Source organism: Tamandua tetradactyla, chromosome 4 (genome assembly GCF_023851605.1).
Source record: "Tamandua tetradactyla isolate mTamTet1 chromosome 4, mTamTet1.pri, whole genome shotgun sequence".
In the NCBI taxonomy this organism is placed as follows: domain Eukaryota; kingdom Metazoa; phylum Chordata; class Mammalia; order Pilosa; family Myrmecophagidae; genus Tamandua; species Tamandua tetradactyla.
Window position 1 is genome coordinate 12,245,807 of NC_135330.1, and position 16,220 is coordinate 12,262,026.

At 44.9% G+C, this 16,220-nt stretch overlaps 1 protein-coding gene and 1 long non-coding RNA gene across 10 annotated transcripts in view; one reads left to right on the top strand and one right to left on the bottom strand.

Annotated features, from left to right (window-relative positions):
* LOC143680020 (uncharacterized) overlaps positions 1-16,220 on the bottom strand; it is a 62,421-nt gene that overhangs the window by 44,387 nt on the left and 1,814 nt on the right. The window lies entirely within an intron of this gene.
* CADM3 (cell adhesion molecule 3) overlaps positions 1-16,220 on the top strand; it is a 31,891-nt gene that overhangs the window by 1,676 nt on the left and 13,995 nt on the right. For 2 of the 9 annotated variants that reach the window (XM_077156585.1, XM_077156589.1), the window contains exon 1: positions 1,318-1,558. The exons of 6 other annotated variants lie outside the window; for them this stretch is intronic. In XM_077156585.1, the coding sequence (XP_077012700.1) occupies positions 1,477-1,558 (82 nt within the window). In that variant the 5' untranslated portion in view covers positions 1,318-1,476. Of the gene's footprint in view, positions 1-318; positions 579-1,317; positions 1,559-16,220 lie in introns of those variants that run through there. One more of the 9 variants, XM_077156593.1, reaches the window with a different exon arrangement.

Here is a 16,220-nt window from a genome sequence, read left to right on the forward strand (position 1 = left end):
TCTCTGGTCTAGGGATAAAATATTAGCCTTACAGGTCCAGAAGGCACTTTGAAAAGTTATTCTGCTCCATGTTCTGGCAACACATGTTTTCTACTAACTATTAACTATCAGTGTAATCTTCGATAGGTCACTTAACGTCCTTCAGGCCTCAGTTGCACCTGCATAATAAGGGGTTGGACCAAATGATTTTTAAGGATCCTTACATAACTAAAATTATTCGATTCTATGATTTTAAACAGAAATTTATTCACAGAAGCTAAGCTTTAGCTAAATTGCCTCAGAAAAATCCCTTCTTGAGATGTACCAAAACTCTTCCAGAGATGCTCAATCACAAAGAACAGCAAACCCTGGGGACTTGGGACTCTTGAGCCAAGAACAAGTATAAACACCCTGCCTCTCCCATCCGTCTTACATCTGGCCTCAGAGACAAGAGCTACATTAGTCACAGAAGCACTGGTCCCTAAGAGGACAGTTTCCTGAGGGTCTGTAGAGCAGACCATTCACTCAGGAATCTTACTGACTACAAACTTGAAAAGGAAGGACAGATCCTCTGAAAAACTAAGAAAAAAGAAATATTGGTAAGGGGTGGGGCTAGAGGTGAAGGGAGGGTTAAGGGGGAAAGCTACAGAGTTGTAGTAGTTTTATAGGCTGGTTGGGCAAGAGTCTGGGGTGAATCCATTGTTTTTAGAGGGTGAGCATTTTCTCTGACAATGGAATAAGGGATATATTGGGTGCCCATGGCCTGGAGGGTTGCTGGAGGTCGCCTTTCTAAGGAGCCTGGGCCACACATTGTTGCTGGACAGATACCAGGGGCTGCTGGGTCAGAGGAACTAGGGATGTCAGTGGTTAGGGGAATGATCAAGATAACTAGGCACCCATTAAGGAGCACACTGCTGACAGGAGGACCCCAAGGATAGTGGGGATCCCCAGTAGCCAAAAGATGGCAGGTGGGGCTGAAGGATTTCGAGCTCGTGGGCACGCCCTTGCCCGGGCCTGCAGTGGCCACTCTCGCCAGCTGGCCCACCGCCCTGCCCAAGTCCCTTCCCTCCACCCCACGCCTAAGAGGGGTGTGCTCCGGACCCCGCTGCTGAGCCAGCTCCCTCCCTGGCTCCACACCCGAGCCCGGCTGGTGGAGCTCCCGGGGGAGAAGGTGGAAGACACCACGCGATGGCACAGAGGGGGTGTTGAAGGCGGGGGGAGAGGGGAATGCGGCAGCCTGGCGCCCCCCCCACCCCCCGCGACCAGCCCAGCCCCCCGTCACTCCCCCCTCCGCTCCAACCGAATGGTTTGCTCCGAGCGCCCTATTTAATCCCCGCAACTGCAGCAGCGCCGGCTCCCTCCCGGTCCCCGCCTCGGCCCCGGGCTCCTCAGCGGCTCGGGGGCGCCCTTCGAGTCAGTGTGTCGTCAGCCCCCCTCCCCAGCCCCTGGGGACCCAGGCTCGCCAGCGCTCAGCCAGGGAGCCGGCCGGGAAGCGTGATGGGGGGCCCTTCCCCTCTGCCTCTGCTCTTGCTCTTTGCCTGCTGCTGGGCGCCCGGTGGGGCCAACCTCTCCCAGGACGGTGAGTGAGGGAGGGGGCGGCGCCAGGGGAGCTGGGGAGTGACCCGGGGCGGGGGTTCGATCGGGAATGGGGGCCGAGGGAGCCTTTAGGCTTTGTTTGGCACCGGGGGTTAAAGTCGCCAGCCACTGCGAATACCCTTGTGTCTGTCTCTGGGCATCCCTGTCTCTGTGGATCGCGGGGTGTGCCGGCGTGTGCACTCTCCTGTGTACACCGTTGAGTGGATGTCTGCGTGTGCACCCCCAGGTTTGCATCTCGGGGTGTATCTGTTAGGAGCAGCCCCGGGTCTGGACGTGTTGATGTCCGTTTGTGTGTCTGGGTGTGCGTGTCTGTGTTGGTGTCTGGTTCTGCGTTTCTGTGTCAGTATCTGCGTGTGTGTCTGTGTCAGTGTGTGTTGGGGGCGGAGTGAGGTTTGTCGCTGTTTCAGTCAGGGCGTGTGTCCGGTGTTTGTGTATGTATGTCAGTATGGTTTGGGTAGCCAGTGCAATCCCCCAAACTGCTGTATGCAAACATTTCTGCTCCCTCCCCCTTTCCCCACGCACGGCACAGCCCTGAGTGGGCTGAGAAGGGGCCTGGGTGAGGCTGCTGAGGGGGGCGTGGGCAAAAGAGGGGGGCTTCTCCTTGGAGCAAAACAACAACACAGGGCGGAGGGGGCCTATGGATGGCAATATCCTAAGGTGGCAGAAGCTGGGAAAAGCCCAGACAGGAGTGGCGGAGAATGGCTTGGGGGGTGGGGGGTGGAAGGAGGTTGGCCAAAGGGAAGGATCAAGATATTTGGGGAGAGAGATGCATGGAAAGCCCAAAGCTTCCCAGGGCTAAGCATTTATTCTCCCAGTTTGGGAGGGGTAGCGTATCTAGCCCCTTTGCCCTATTCTGTAACTCAAACCTCTGGCTGCTAAAGGTAGAGAGATGAAGGAAGAGAGTGGGGGGGGGGGGGGGGAAGGAGGTGGGGCCAGGGGTGAGGGGACTTGGGGAAGAGCCCCTCCCGCCCTGGCCAAGCTATGTAGGTCAGCTTGTGGGGACACTCTCCGCCTTCTTAAGGGCTGCTGATGGTTAATGGGGTGACAGGGGGCAATTTGTAGGAAGACTAGGCTGGGAGGCATGGCTCAGAGACTAGGGTCCCTGGAGGAGGGAGGGCAAACTGGGAAAGGACTAAAGGAATGCATCCTTCTCTCTCCTCTACCCCGGTCAGAGGAGGGCTGGGTGGGGGAGGGGGCGAGGGAACAGGACCTCTGCGGAGCAAAGGGATGTGGGGAGAATGAGGGGGAGGGTGGTGGCTATGCCCGGCCAGATGCCAGAGAAAAACAGAAAGAACCGCAGGGGAGGAGAAAGGGGAGGCGGCTCCTGGGCAATGGACCCAGTGGCCAGCAGGGATGGGTACAGGGCGGGGCGGGAGGGGGGTAGAAGGGGAAGGGTTGAATCTAGGGAGGATGATGTAGAGAATCTCATGAGGCAAACAGGCTAAAAGCCAGGGTGCTGGAGGAATAATCGCTCCACCTCACCTGACCTCCTCCCCCCTGCCCTGTCTCCATCATGATAAAGGAACTTCCCCTGGTGTGGGGACTCTGGGGATCCCCTTTCTAAAGCTAGCTGGCTGACTCCTTCCATCCTCTACCCATCAAAACTCCCCAAAGGGAGTTCCTGCTTGAGTCACCACAGAGACAGGAGCCCCTCCTCCTGGAATCCCTCTTCCCAGGAGGACTGCACTGATGACCCTACTCATTGAGGAGAGTCCTGGAGGAGAGTAGGATAAGTGCAAAGCAAAGAGAAGCTGCTGAGTGTTCGTGCCTCAACAGTGAACCTCTTACTTGGCCTTGAGTTTCAACTGCCTTCCCAATCTGCTAGGTACATTAGAGATAGGCAAGAGTGACCCAAACCACACCTGCTAGGCAATGGGAGCTACTGGTGCTAGGCTGGGACCTAAAACGAAAGAAAGATGTCATCTCAAAAAGCTGTGAGCTCTTCTACTCTAGGATGTAAACACTGGAGAACGGAATAAATCTATATAGTAACCAACTCTTTATTCTTCAAATTCATAACTCTGTCATGGTCTTCAATTTTGGAACCTGGCCCCTATTCAGGCTTAAGACTGAGAGGGATAGAAATATTTTATTCCTGAGTCTAGAAATATATCTAAAGCATTCGCTTGAAGGAAAGAGTAGAAAGGAGTAACTTTTGAACGGTGGGTTTCTAGATGGGGAGGGAGGTCTGTTCCCAAGGAAGAGTCAAATCAAACATCTTTTCCCTTATGGAGTATTATCAATCCAGATAGCAGCCATTTGGGTAAGCACAACTCAGGTTGCAATGATGGATGGACAAGACAAAACCACATGCAACCTTTTTATTTTAAATTAATCCTACTCCTTATTTTCTGAATCACAGAAGGCCAGCTCTGATGGTGAAAAGTAGGTATGTAGGTATAAAGCTCATGGGTGGTGATCCTGAAGGCAGTTCTAATCAGAATTATGAGGAAGGTATGTCTAGTACCCTCAGTTGGCCTGGGGAGGGGAATAGAGAGTACTTATCCTAGCTGGTAATGTTTGACCAAAACTAGGAGAAATGTTGTATAAAGGTTTAAGGAATATAGTCCTGCCATAAGCTTAAAGATAACTTGGAACATTCCTAACACCTGAGTTAAAATTTTTAAATACTACCCTACATTTTCCAACTATTTTCTTTACAAGATACCTAATATGTGGATGATTGGGTGGACAAGGCTGTTGTGGTAGGGTGGTTGTTTCCATTTAGAAGAAGGAAAATAAACTTCATGTGCTCTTGGGATATACAGCTCCCTGAAGTATAGCATAATTTTTTAAAGCTCCATAAGGCTGAATAGGGATTGAGAGGTTGGAGAAGGGCAAGCAACCGGTATCTGAAGGTGGTCCTTAGTGCCATAGCTAGAAGCTCTAGAATAATTAAGACATTCAGAGTTTATCACTGCCATTCCTTCTCACATTTTCCTAGTATGGGCAGAAGTCAACAATTACAGATATGGGGTGGGGGGGGACGCAAAGCCTATAGGCTTAATGTGTGCTATGGTCATCTCACTGGTGAGCTGCTTGACATTCAATATTGTGAACAACCTTCCTTGGATTCTCCCTTCTCAAGTTATGTCTAGCACTCTGTGAGTTTATCTAGGGGGAAAGGAAGAGCCTCACTTTGCTTCAAACCCAGGTCATAGCAACTTAACCTTGTACTGCACCGCCCCACACATGAATATCTTTCCCTTCCCAATGACCTCTGTCCACTGCCATACATTCTGCAGCCCCCTGGCCCAGTGCCCAGTGTGGAGAACATGCCCAATGTGCTGGAGATGTCCAGCAGGCATTCACTCTAGCTCTGCCCACAGATCTGCTTGGCAGAGCTACACCATTGAGTTTGTGTTCTTAGTTGCAGCTGTAACCTTTGGGAAGGATATGCCAGGAACAGAAGCATTTTCAGGCACAGAAAAGTAGAAGCCATCAGAGAGACACTAGATATAGAAAGTTTAGTTAACTGCGTGCAAAACCTGTGTTTCTGATGTGAGGCCTAGATGGTGGGATGTCAGCTACCTAGCCAGCACTTAAGCTAAAGATTCTATCCTAAGTTTTCCCTAGAGCTTAGAAGCACGGTTGGTTCTAGTAGTTTCCTCTAGGGCAGTGATTACACTCTTAAAAAAAAGAAGACTATGAAGTCCCTTTATCAAATAAGGAGAATTGCTCATCTTGAAACAGTTAAGTAAGAACTGGAGTCTTTCTAAGACTTTCTTCTAAGAAGGGGCCTTCCCCACTCTCTCTATAGTCCTTAAAGCACAACTTGGGGGGGCTCTGCTAAACTCAGTGTGAAGCCTTCTGGCTAAAACTGACAGTAAAATGAACCAGCTCACTACTGTTAGGCTTGCTGGTGCTCTCTCCTCCTTGTTTTCAGACATTCACTATTCACTTGGAGAGTGACTCATACTTCTGCAGCCAAAAAAAAAATCCACAGATGGCATCTTTTTGGTGTTCTGGTCACTCTGAAAGCAAACCATTGCTCTTTAAATCTGTGTGTCTGATTTTGATATTACTACTTTCTTGCAACCTAACAATATGTAGGATGGGGTCAAAAGGAGCTTTTCCTAGTCACATGCTAAGAAAAAAATCTCTACAGTTATCCCCAGGGAACTGAAACTCCTAGAGCTGTGACCACTCACCTTCTCTGTTGTTTCCTATTCCATTGGACCTGTATATGACTCAAAAATCCCTTTTTTGTCATCAACTTCTCAGCAATGGAATTTCATCTAAGGGTGGTAATCTAGGTCCCAGATTCTCCTTGAAAGGAAGCTATGGACTGGACCAGCTCCTTAATGACCACTGAATGAAAAATCCAGGGTATTAGAAAGTTTGGGTAATTATACCTTTTATTTTAGAATTTCATATTTCCTGTTTAACATTGGCTGTAGGCCCATATGCGGGAACATTTTGTTTCCTGGATGGGGTCATGTCCTGGAGGGCTACCCATCAACTCTGACAACAAAAATCCCATGGGGATGTTTATAAGAGATAGAGAAAAGCAGACCATCAGAAAAAAACAGCCTAGAGAAGCAAACATCAGGAAAAAGATCCAGATCTCAAAAAATTTAGTCAAATTGATAATATACATTCCATGTCATTATAAAACAGATAAGAACAAGTGTCCTGGAGCAAAAGACCTGTCTGCCTCTAAAACCAGCAGTGGTCATGGTTCTGAATAAGGTCAGAACCACATAATACTCAAGCATCCAATAACTACCTAAGTAAAAACTCAACACAATCCTGCTATAACAAGGAGATCTAACCAAGAAGCCAAACTCTTGGAGGCCTTGAACATATGAAACATTTGAAATTTTGCACAATAATGTCTCAGTAAAGCTACATGTTCTTTACTGGAACAACTAGTACTGAAGAGAAAGCCATTTCTTCCTTTACCACAATTTCCCTAAGCCTAAAGAGAGTGATATTTCCCAGCTACCACAGAGGCTCTAAGTCCTGAGGACAATTGTCTTATCCTTTTCCATATATAATCTAGTCTTGACTATTCACAGCAATTAGGGCAAATTAAAACTCCTCCCACCATTACTAATATCTATGTTTATGGCAAAAGTCCTGAGGTTCCTCCTGACGAACTCATTCTGAGGGTGGTCCTCATTTTTGAACATACTCCCTGGGGTCCAATTCTCTGACAGAGTCAAAGTACTTCAGAAGAACCTTTCACAGCAAGTTGTGGGTATGATGGGATCCTAAAGGAAGTGCTGACACCTGTTCTTTCCGTTTGACTGCTCAAGACCGAGTTACCTTAATCTACAGTCCCAGTTGCCCTGGTTTTTGTGGCACAAACCACCTGTGCTCTGAGCTCTCCATGGTGCTAACCCCTGATGAGGACACACCAGACTCTTCTTGTTGCTCTCCGTGGTCCTGCTCTCTCTCCAAGCTTCAGCATCTCTTTACTCGACACAGCGCAGCTCCCAGACAAGGTTGGAAGCTCCCTTCTCCCATCATAAACACACGTGAGCTTAGTTATGACCACTGACCTGCTCCACCAGGAAGAGGGGAACAAAATTCAGAATACAGATCCGAGATCCTTACACCCAAGTACTTTTCAAGTTAAAAAGAAGGACTATTTGAGATGCACAGGAGACTGGGGCATAAAATGAACTAGAACAGCTAGATTTCATATAATTGGATGCTTTACCATAAACGGTCTCAGAGATTAAAAACAGAACTGTGAGTATTCGTGTTTTAGTTTGACATAGTACAGCCCATGTATAATAATCATATGAGCCTGACAGTCAACTTTAACTGTCCTGTCATAGTACTTACTTTCCCTTTACCTTCAACCTTATGAATAAATACAAAGACAATATGCAATAATGGGTTATTGGAATAACTAACGGAAGAACCTAATATATGAGAGACTTGAGAAACAAGTATTAAAGCCCTGACTCATTTCCCCTACCTTTACAATCAACTTGAACAGAACCAGTGGCCTTAAATACAATCACTCCATCCCAGAGACCAGGTCCTTGGTCAAATCTCAGTAGATGCATCTTAAACTGGACCCTACTAATCTTTTGGGTTATCTGCCAATAGGCTGATGATGTCAAGTGCCGCGAGGAGCCGAGAATGCTCAGTTCCTGCCAGTCTGAGACTAGACAGCATGTTCCTCATATCACATCAGAACTATGCAAGCTCCTTTTCCTCTACATGCTTATTTCCCTATGTCGATTTCTGTTTAACAGTTCATATAATAGATAAAACTCATGAATGACCTACAGCAGAGTTTAGTTTGGGAGGCAGGTTTTCTAAAAGAATTTCCAGGACCCCTCTGTAGTTTCCTCACTTGACACAAGGAGAAACTTCATTTCTCAAGGACAAGTAATGGAAGTGATTTATCTCTATGAGTGAGCTTTCAGGAAGACAGGATTATGGTCACAGCAACAGCTGGAGTATCACCCATCCATTCATCACCTTGAGACCCCTGTTCTCATTAAGAAAAGACATATTTTAAGACGAATTATAATGCAGAAATTCAAGCTTTTTTCTTTAAAGATGTCTATCACCCTCTGTGTAAACTCTTACCCGCGGGATTCTTTAACCCTCTCATCTTTTTAGATTTTTCTCCTGGAGACTTCCAGGAGAAAAAGAAAGCTAAATAACATAAAAGAACAAACTAAAATGTTGCCTTCTCTAAGGATTTATCTTCCCTTCTACCAGCTAGACTTATACTAATTGTCTATTGATTGCTAAATATAAGCACCTTTGGCTCATTTACTTCCAGTTCAGGGTCAAGAAGGTCACGCACATCACCTTGCCCTAGGGAGAAAAATGGAAGTAGATGTCCAGCCATTCATCTCTAAGCCAACCATTCTTTGCCTCTCTCCTTTCTTCTTATTGTTCCATATATTGACATGGCAGGACAGGAGACTAGCACTTTCAGCACCACCAGACTTCATTGGGAATTTGCTGATCCTGGGTTTACGTTTATTTTTCTTCCTTTATGCCCTGGCTCTTTGCTTGCAATTCTGATTCTAATATTCCAGATAAAGCCTCAGACAGGATAAAAAAAAAAAAAAAAAAACTTCTGAAAGTTAACTGTTTTATTGAGTCTCTGATATAAATACTTCTGATCCTTCTTGGAAACCCAATAAGATTCCAATAAATAAACTGCTGATAGGTACCTTGTGACTAAGCACAATAGTCAGCCTGAGAAGAACCTAGGGTCCAGTTCTTGCCTTATTTTAAAATGTAGGGCCAGTTTCATCATCTGCATCCTAATCATATGTCTCTCAGCAAATACAAAAATGACGATGAGACAATTACACTCACTGGGTGGAGTCTAGCTCTTAAAGATGGAATTTTTCCAAACATATTTTATGCTTCCCCTAATCTATACCCTATAATCTCAAACAAACATAAAACCCAGCACTGCTAAGCCCCTGGGTCACACATATTCTCATTTAGCCTCAACTACTGATTAATGCCAACTCTTCTTTCATTTCCATGCTCTGGAGTTGATGTCAGTGACAGATGGACTGAGCCTCAGCCCTAGGGAAGAAAGGATTCTGGCCCTCTCCTGGGGAGTTTAAACAGAAGAGAGAGCCTGAATTCTGCTTTGGGGAGAATCTCTGAGTTTAAGCCATATGGTTTTCTGGAAGTAGGGAGTTCTGATTAATATAGGCATGTGAAAAGGGCTCTGTATCTGGGTCATAAGAAAAGCTGTGTGTTTATGTTAGAAAAAAAGGAAAACATAGATATGAATAGTGAAAACTGTAGTGTGTCATATGTATATTGAGGACTACCTGCTGAAGGAAAAAAAAGCAGGCAACCAGGTTATAACATCCATGCATCTTAAGAGGGGGAGAAAGAATGAACATATACCTGCATCAAAGAAGAGACACTCAGTATAGGTTTTAAAAGAGAGGAGGAGATCTTTGTATCAGAACAGTATTATTTGTTAGTATAGGGTCTGTGAGGTTTGTAGACATGCAAAAACGTGTCTGTTTTAAGAAGAGTTGAATTCACAGGAAGGCACAAAATAAGGCTAATGTGAACAATGTGCTGCTAGTTTAAAAAGACACAGATTTTTTAAAGTGAGAAGAATGAAGGGAAGAGACTAAATCTCAGTTAGGATTGGGGGAAGCAGGGAAGCTGGAGTAGTGTGAGTATGTAGAGCGGAACACATTTTTCTTCATGTAATGCTCCTACCTACTGCCCTGAGCCTGTCATCTACACCTGACTCTGATTATCCAGTGAAGGGAAACAGTAAAAACAAGTCAGTAAAACCAGAACCAGCGAGATGAATGCTTTCTTGCCTGACTTCTAACAAATTAAACTTTCTTCACAGAATTCTTGTCCCACCACACCAAGTCATCAGCCTGAAATATCTAAAGTGTGATAGAAAGAGCAAAGGAGAATAAGATAGAACCTTTTGAGCAAAGGAACTCATCCATGCACACTAACAATTATTGAGGCACTGGGATAGGCACTAGAGAGTGGGAGCGAGGCTGTGCAACCTGAACTGATATTTCTCATCCTCTGGGTAATTCTATATTTCTCCCTGATTTTCCTGGACTATCTTTTCCTATTCCTTATTTTCTCATACCCTTCCAATGATCAAAACTGAATTCTGCTCTCATTTTACCCCTCACTGACTCTGATATGTTTATTTCCCATGTACTTTCCTAAGATGGAGGATTCTTTTCTCTAGGACCACTGCATATGTGTGAAAGTAATAGAATAAATTCAGGGAAAAGAGGTAAATCCCCACCACTCAGTTGAGACAAAGTCTGGCCACCTGCCTCTCCACTGCATTTGCCTGCAGATCCCAAGTCATACCTGCCTGAAGTATGTGAGCACGGTTGGAAGGGTTGAGGAGAGGGGGTAAATGGGTATTTCTAAAATGGCTCAGGGACATCCTCAACTGAGTGATTTCATCCCACCCTTAGGGGCCTACCTAAGAAACAACTGATGGGAATCAAACCCCTGCACAAGTTCCTTGGGAGAGTCATCCCCTTTGCCCTGCATCATCCCATCCTCGCAGCCATTTAGTGCAGAACACCATATGCTTGATTAGTATCCAATCCTAGAAGGAAGGAACTAAAACTAGGAAGGAGCTCCTTTGGGGTCAGATTCCCTTCCTTTTTGTCTCCCAACCACAAAAAAAAATTACTAAGGAGAATCGTACTGTACTTAATTCTCCTTAGTACAACACAGTATTGGCTACAGAGGTGCTTGTTTTTGTTGCGGGCCAGCCCAGGGCTCCCTCCCAGTGTTAATGCACTGAGAATACTGACTCAATAGCAAATCAAAGCAACAGCTGTCCCCACCTCCTTCTCTGCCACCCACTTACCAGTCTCTGCTCATCGGAATCTTAACTAAGTCTCTGAGGGCCCTCCTCAGCCTACCACAAGCCCACTTCTGCCTCCAGTTTTTTTTTTTTTTTTCTTTCTCTAGCTCAAGAATAGGACATTCTCCTCTGCTTTATGATCCCCTCTCCTCTAGTCCCAGTCTCCCACTTCGCAATCTGGTTAGCATTCCTACAGCTCTCCACCACATGGGTTCCAGCATGTGCATGCACACACAACCTAGCCTCTGAGTCACCCTTTTTAGGTCCTAAGGGCCATGGCAGTGCCTTCTGCCCTGTGGAGGCTGGAATCTGTTAGTAAGGCTCTGAAGTTTGTGAAGATGTATTCTTTGTATCACAGTTTCCTACAGGCCTGTGGCCTTATTTGTTCTTTTAGGGATCCACTTCTCATCTCGCGCCAACTTTCTCAACTTGCCTGACATGAATAGAGTTACTTCCCTTGTAGTCTAGGGGCCTGTGGTTCTCTGTGCCTATGAAGGGTGAGATGGGGAGTGCGAAGGCTGGAAGTCACTGGATGGCTGGATGTCACAGGATGCGATACCACACTAAATGGCAAATTAGCCCCTTACCAGGGCTGCTATAAAATAACCGTGACATCAGGAGAAGAGGATTATAAACACAGTGCTACCCTTAACTACCTGTGTGACTGTACTCAAGTTCCTGAACCTCTTTAGGCCTTGGTTCCTCATCTTTAAAATGAGAGCATTGGACTGGATGCTATTTAGGATCCTTGAAAGAATCATAGAGGGGAGAAATATTTTGGACAGACTATGGTATAACTGAAACAGAGAAGGAGACAAATTATGGAATTTTGGTGGTAGAGGGTCAGAAAGGACATTGGCTTCATCTTCTGTCCCAGGGGATGAAAAAGGTCTTAGGAATAACCACTTCTAGCCATTAGAGATCAATACACAATGACTGGACATGCAAATTGATTGCAGGGTTTTAGGAAATATAGAAAGTATATTCATTCATGATGGCTTAGAGTTTGGTACACTGGGATATGGAAAAACATTTGGAATAACTTTTTCTTGGCAAAAGATAAGCTTTTCGTTTTAACCCCACCCTCACCCCCACCACAGGTAAGCCAGGCAACTACCCCAAAGTGTCCCTCCTCTTCAGTCAGCTTGTAAAGAGCCTAGCCACATACCACTCTAAATTCAGGACACAAAAGCCCTCCATGTTTAACAATATGCTTAGGATGGAACCAAAAGGTGTCTGCCAATGAGAAATAATAAAGCTGTTTGAGCCCAGGTTGCAGACCCCTTCCAAACTTAAATCTTCTGGCTCATATAACAGTATAGCATTGCTGCTTCTGTATATCTTGGACCCGTTGGCCTGGTCTCATCAAGCAAAGGGGTTAAACAGCATGGTAGGAACGTCTTATAGTGAAGACTTTATTCCCTACTTGCCATCTATTTTCACTTATATCTGTACACGTCCCAGGAGAATAAAGCAAAGCTTAGAGAGTAGTGACTTCGGACCCAAGAGGCTGCTGGGAGGCAGAGGGAAGTAGATAAACAAGATTCTGGGAGGAAAAACCAGACAGCAACAGAAAGTAAAGGAGAGAGGAAACAAGGAAGAGCAAGGTCTCAGCAGCCCAGCCAGAACGAGTATGGGAGTGTCGGGGAAGAGGGACAGAGGGAGGCCTAGATCCGGGAGGCAGGCAACTGAAGCATGACTGAGCTCCGAGGTTCTGAAGTGAATGTGAGTTTCAGCGTGTCTCAGCAAAGGGAGGAGATCCTGCTATGTGGGAGGAGCAGAGGCCTATCCCTGAGAAGCAACAGAAAGAGAAGGAAATAAACCTGAAAAAAAAAAAAAACAGAGGATCCCAAATGACAGAATAACTCTCAGAGATATAAGATACATGGATATAATAACTTCTTATGGACCCAGCTTTTGTCTGACTGCACTGTAATATACATGGGACATTAGCAGACTGGAAACTGAGGAGCGGACAAAGTTAGAAGGGGATGGAGGGCAGGAAATAGGTGAATATTCTGACACCCAGGCCATCAATCTTAGACCAGGAAAGGACGATGCCTGCAGTAAAAGTGGCATAAAAGTTGAAGGAACTTTAGCATAAAGAGCAAAACCTAATTTCTTTAGAGAGCTCTAAAGTCTTGGGTCCGAAGTCACTACTCTCTAAACTTTAGAGGGAGCTCTAAAGTCTCTCAGGTCAAAGCGATTCCCCGATATCTTGGAGTAATCTCCTAAATTAACAGTCAGGTGGGATTGGTCTGCTTTCCTCCAGTTGCAAATCTGGACTTTCACTGTCAAAGAAAAATGTGTCTCTGAGCACAAAGCAAAGCTCTGGGGGCTGAGTTCTAATCCTGGTTTTGTCACGGCCCATTCCCTTCTGTGTGTGTGGTCCAGATACACATTCACTAACTTAGCTGGGATCAGGGAAAATTAGGGTGAGATCATCTGGTCAGGGAGCCCAGCAATAAGTGGAGGTAAACCATTCTAAAAGTGGGTCCCTTCAGTATTCTGGGCCACAGCCCCCAGTGTTTTTCCCTTGGAGATAACACTCCTCCACCCACCTGTCATGGTAGTCGTGAGGAATAACAAGTAGGCTGGGATGAAGCATATTTTTAGCTCTGGAGTTATAGAAATGCTGAATCATCATCATCATCATCACCATCATCATCAACTCCTACTCAGGGAGAAGGTTTTCTCCATAGTCAGAGAAGTGGGGCTGTGGACCCAAGCCCCAGCAAGGACAGCAGTGGTTATGCAAGAGAAGTCTTAGGCTTTTCCCCACCATCCCATATGTGCATCCATGACCCTGCCGATGGCTCTAAGGCCCATGTTTATGTAGGTCCCCAAAACAGACGGGGCAGGGACGAGCTATCAACCAAGGAATGGGGAGCTATACTGGCATACTTTCATAGATGTCCTACTAGAGACACTTAAATTGGAGACAATATATTTTTATTTGTTTGAGTCACTCATTTATTTATTCAATAAAGATTTATTGAGCACTTGTTGAGTGAACAACTAAATCATAGGTGCCCATGTATGCTTTAAAGGGGCACATTAGGGAGTCTCCAATTCTCTGCTACTCTTAATCTGAAAAGTCAATCAGAAGGAAATCAGTGGGTGAAAGGGCTACTCTGTCCTCTAAATGCTGGGAATCCTAAAGATACTGAGAACTATAAGTGAATAAACTAAGATTTAAGAAACTCCCAAAGCAATGGAAGGCAAACAAGGAGATAATCTTTTTGTTTTCAGCCTAGATGCTAGAATGCTATGAAAATGTGTGGGAATTTGTTTGTTACTAGATGAGTTTGTTGCGTGGTTACCTGAAAAGTCCCACACTGGAAGAGTCTTAGGGTGAAGGAAAGAGCCCCAAAATTACAGATGAAAACACACTGAAAGATCCAATTAAATATGAATTCAGTGGGTTCAAATCATAGCACCACCACCACCACCCATTTCTAATTTGCTGCATTGTTATTTATTTATTTTTTTTTTTACATGGGCCGGGACTGGGAATCAAACCTGGGTCCTCTGGCATGGCAGGCAAGCATTCTTGCCTGCTGAGCCACCGTGGCCCACCCGCATTGTTATTTTTAATACACTGCTGGTGAGTGTTGTACATATTGTTTAAATAGGCCACCCTTAGCCAGGAAGAATCAGCTCAAAAGTGGCCGGCAACATAAAAAGGAATGTTTTCCCCTATATAACTCCAACCACACATACACACACACACACACACAGAGAGAGACATGCACAATACACACTTCTGCAGAAAAAAAGCAATATAGTGAAGATGCAGAGAAAGCCTGTGCTTTGTGGTCAGAGAAATCTGAATTTAAAGCCTGCCTAGTCCAAACACTTACTAGATATATCATACAGATGTGGTATTTAACTTCCCTGGGCCCTAGTTAACTCATGTTTAACATATGCATAATAATATTTATTAAGGGTTGTTCTGGGAATAATGACTATTAGAGTGCCTAACTTGGATGTTGAGACATAGAAGGTTTTCAGCAAATATCAATTCCCTTCCCTTTGTAGGTTTTTATTACTTCAGCCTCTGGATGGTCTGTCCTCTTCCTTGACCTATTTCTTCCTATCCTACTTGGTTTGCCAGTTCCTCTGCACTGGAAGTTGCACATTAGTAGTTCTCACATTAGAAGATGTTCAGTGTCATCGATTCACTTTTTAAATAAATATTTATTAAGCACCTCTGTGTGCAATATGCTTTGTTAGGGCCAGTGTTGATGCAAAGGTGAATCAGGTTTCATTAACCCCACATGAAGAAACTCTAAAACTTAGGAGGAAAGCCAATTTATAGTTCACATTAGAGAGTGCTGCATCATTTAAAAAAATACAGATAAACACAATAACTCAGAGAAATAAGAGATTACTTCCATCTGGGACAATCAGGGAAGACACCATGGAGGAGATGCTACATAAACTGGACTTTAAGGAGAGACAGGGTTTAGAACTGTGAAGATCAGTATATTATAAACCAAGTTATTGTAGGAAAAGCACAGATGCAGGAAAGCAAAAGGTTTTTAGAGAGAACTCAACAGCTTCGTAAGTCTGGGGTTTGGGGTGAGTGAGAAAAAAGACAAGCTAAAAAGCAGGCTGGCATCACACTGTAGAGGACTTGAGGGTCAGGCTAACAAATCAAGGTTTTATCTGAAGACAATAAGGAGTCAGTGAAGGTTTCTACACAGGAAAACAGTATGAGTGATGCAACCGGAGCCCCCTTCATGTGTTGTTCTAAGTGAGCAGTCTGGGCCGCCCCTCGCTAATGATCATGTGGTCTCGATGTCTGGCGTGTGTGACAGCATCTCCTTCCAGAAAACCTGAGCAGAATTTTTACTATTTCCACTCCAAAGTCTGCTCTGCCTTTTCAAAGCACTCCTAAGTTTTCCTTTCCTGTCTGAATTCATTGGGGGAATTTATGCTGAGGTCATAGATGACTGGCACGCTCTTAATTCCAAAGAAGGCAAAAGCTCTTCACATCACAGGTTATGATTTCTCCCACTTATCCATGTTTCTGTTGATAGCATTATAATCACTCATCTGCTCCTAGGGAAGTGACCATTCAGAATTTATTTTTTATTGATATATATTATATATTCACATACCATGTAATCATCTGAAGTGTACAATCAGTGGTTCAGAATATCATCATATAGCCGTGCATTTATCATCACAATTGGCTTATTTTTTCTTTTTTTGTGAAAATTAACATATATACAAAAAAGCAATGAATTTCAAAGCAGATCGCAACAGTTAATTGTAGAACAGATTTCAGAGCTTGGTATGGGTTACAATTCTCCAA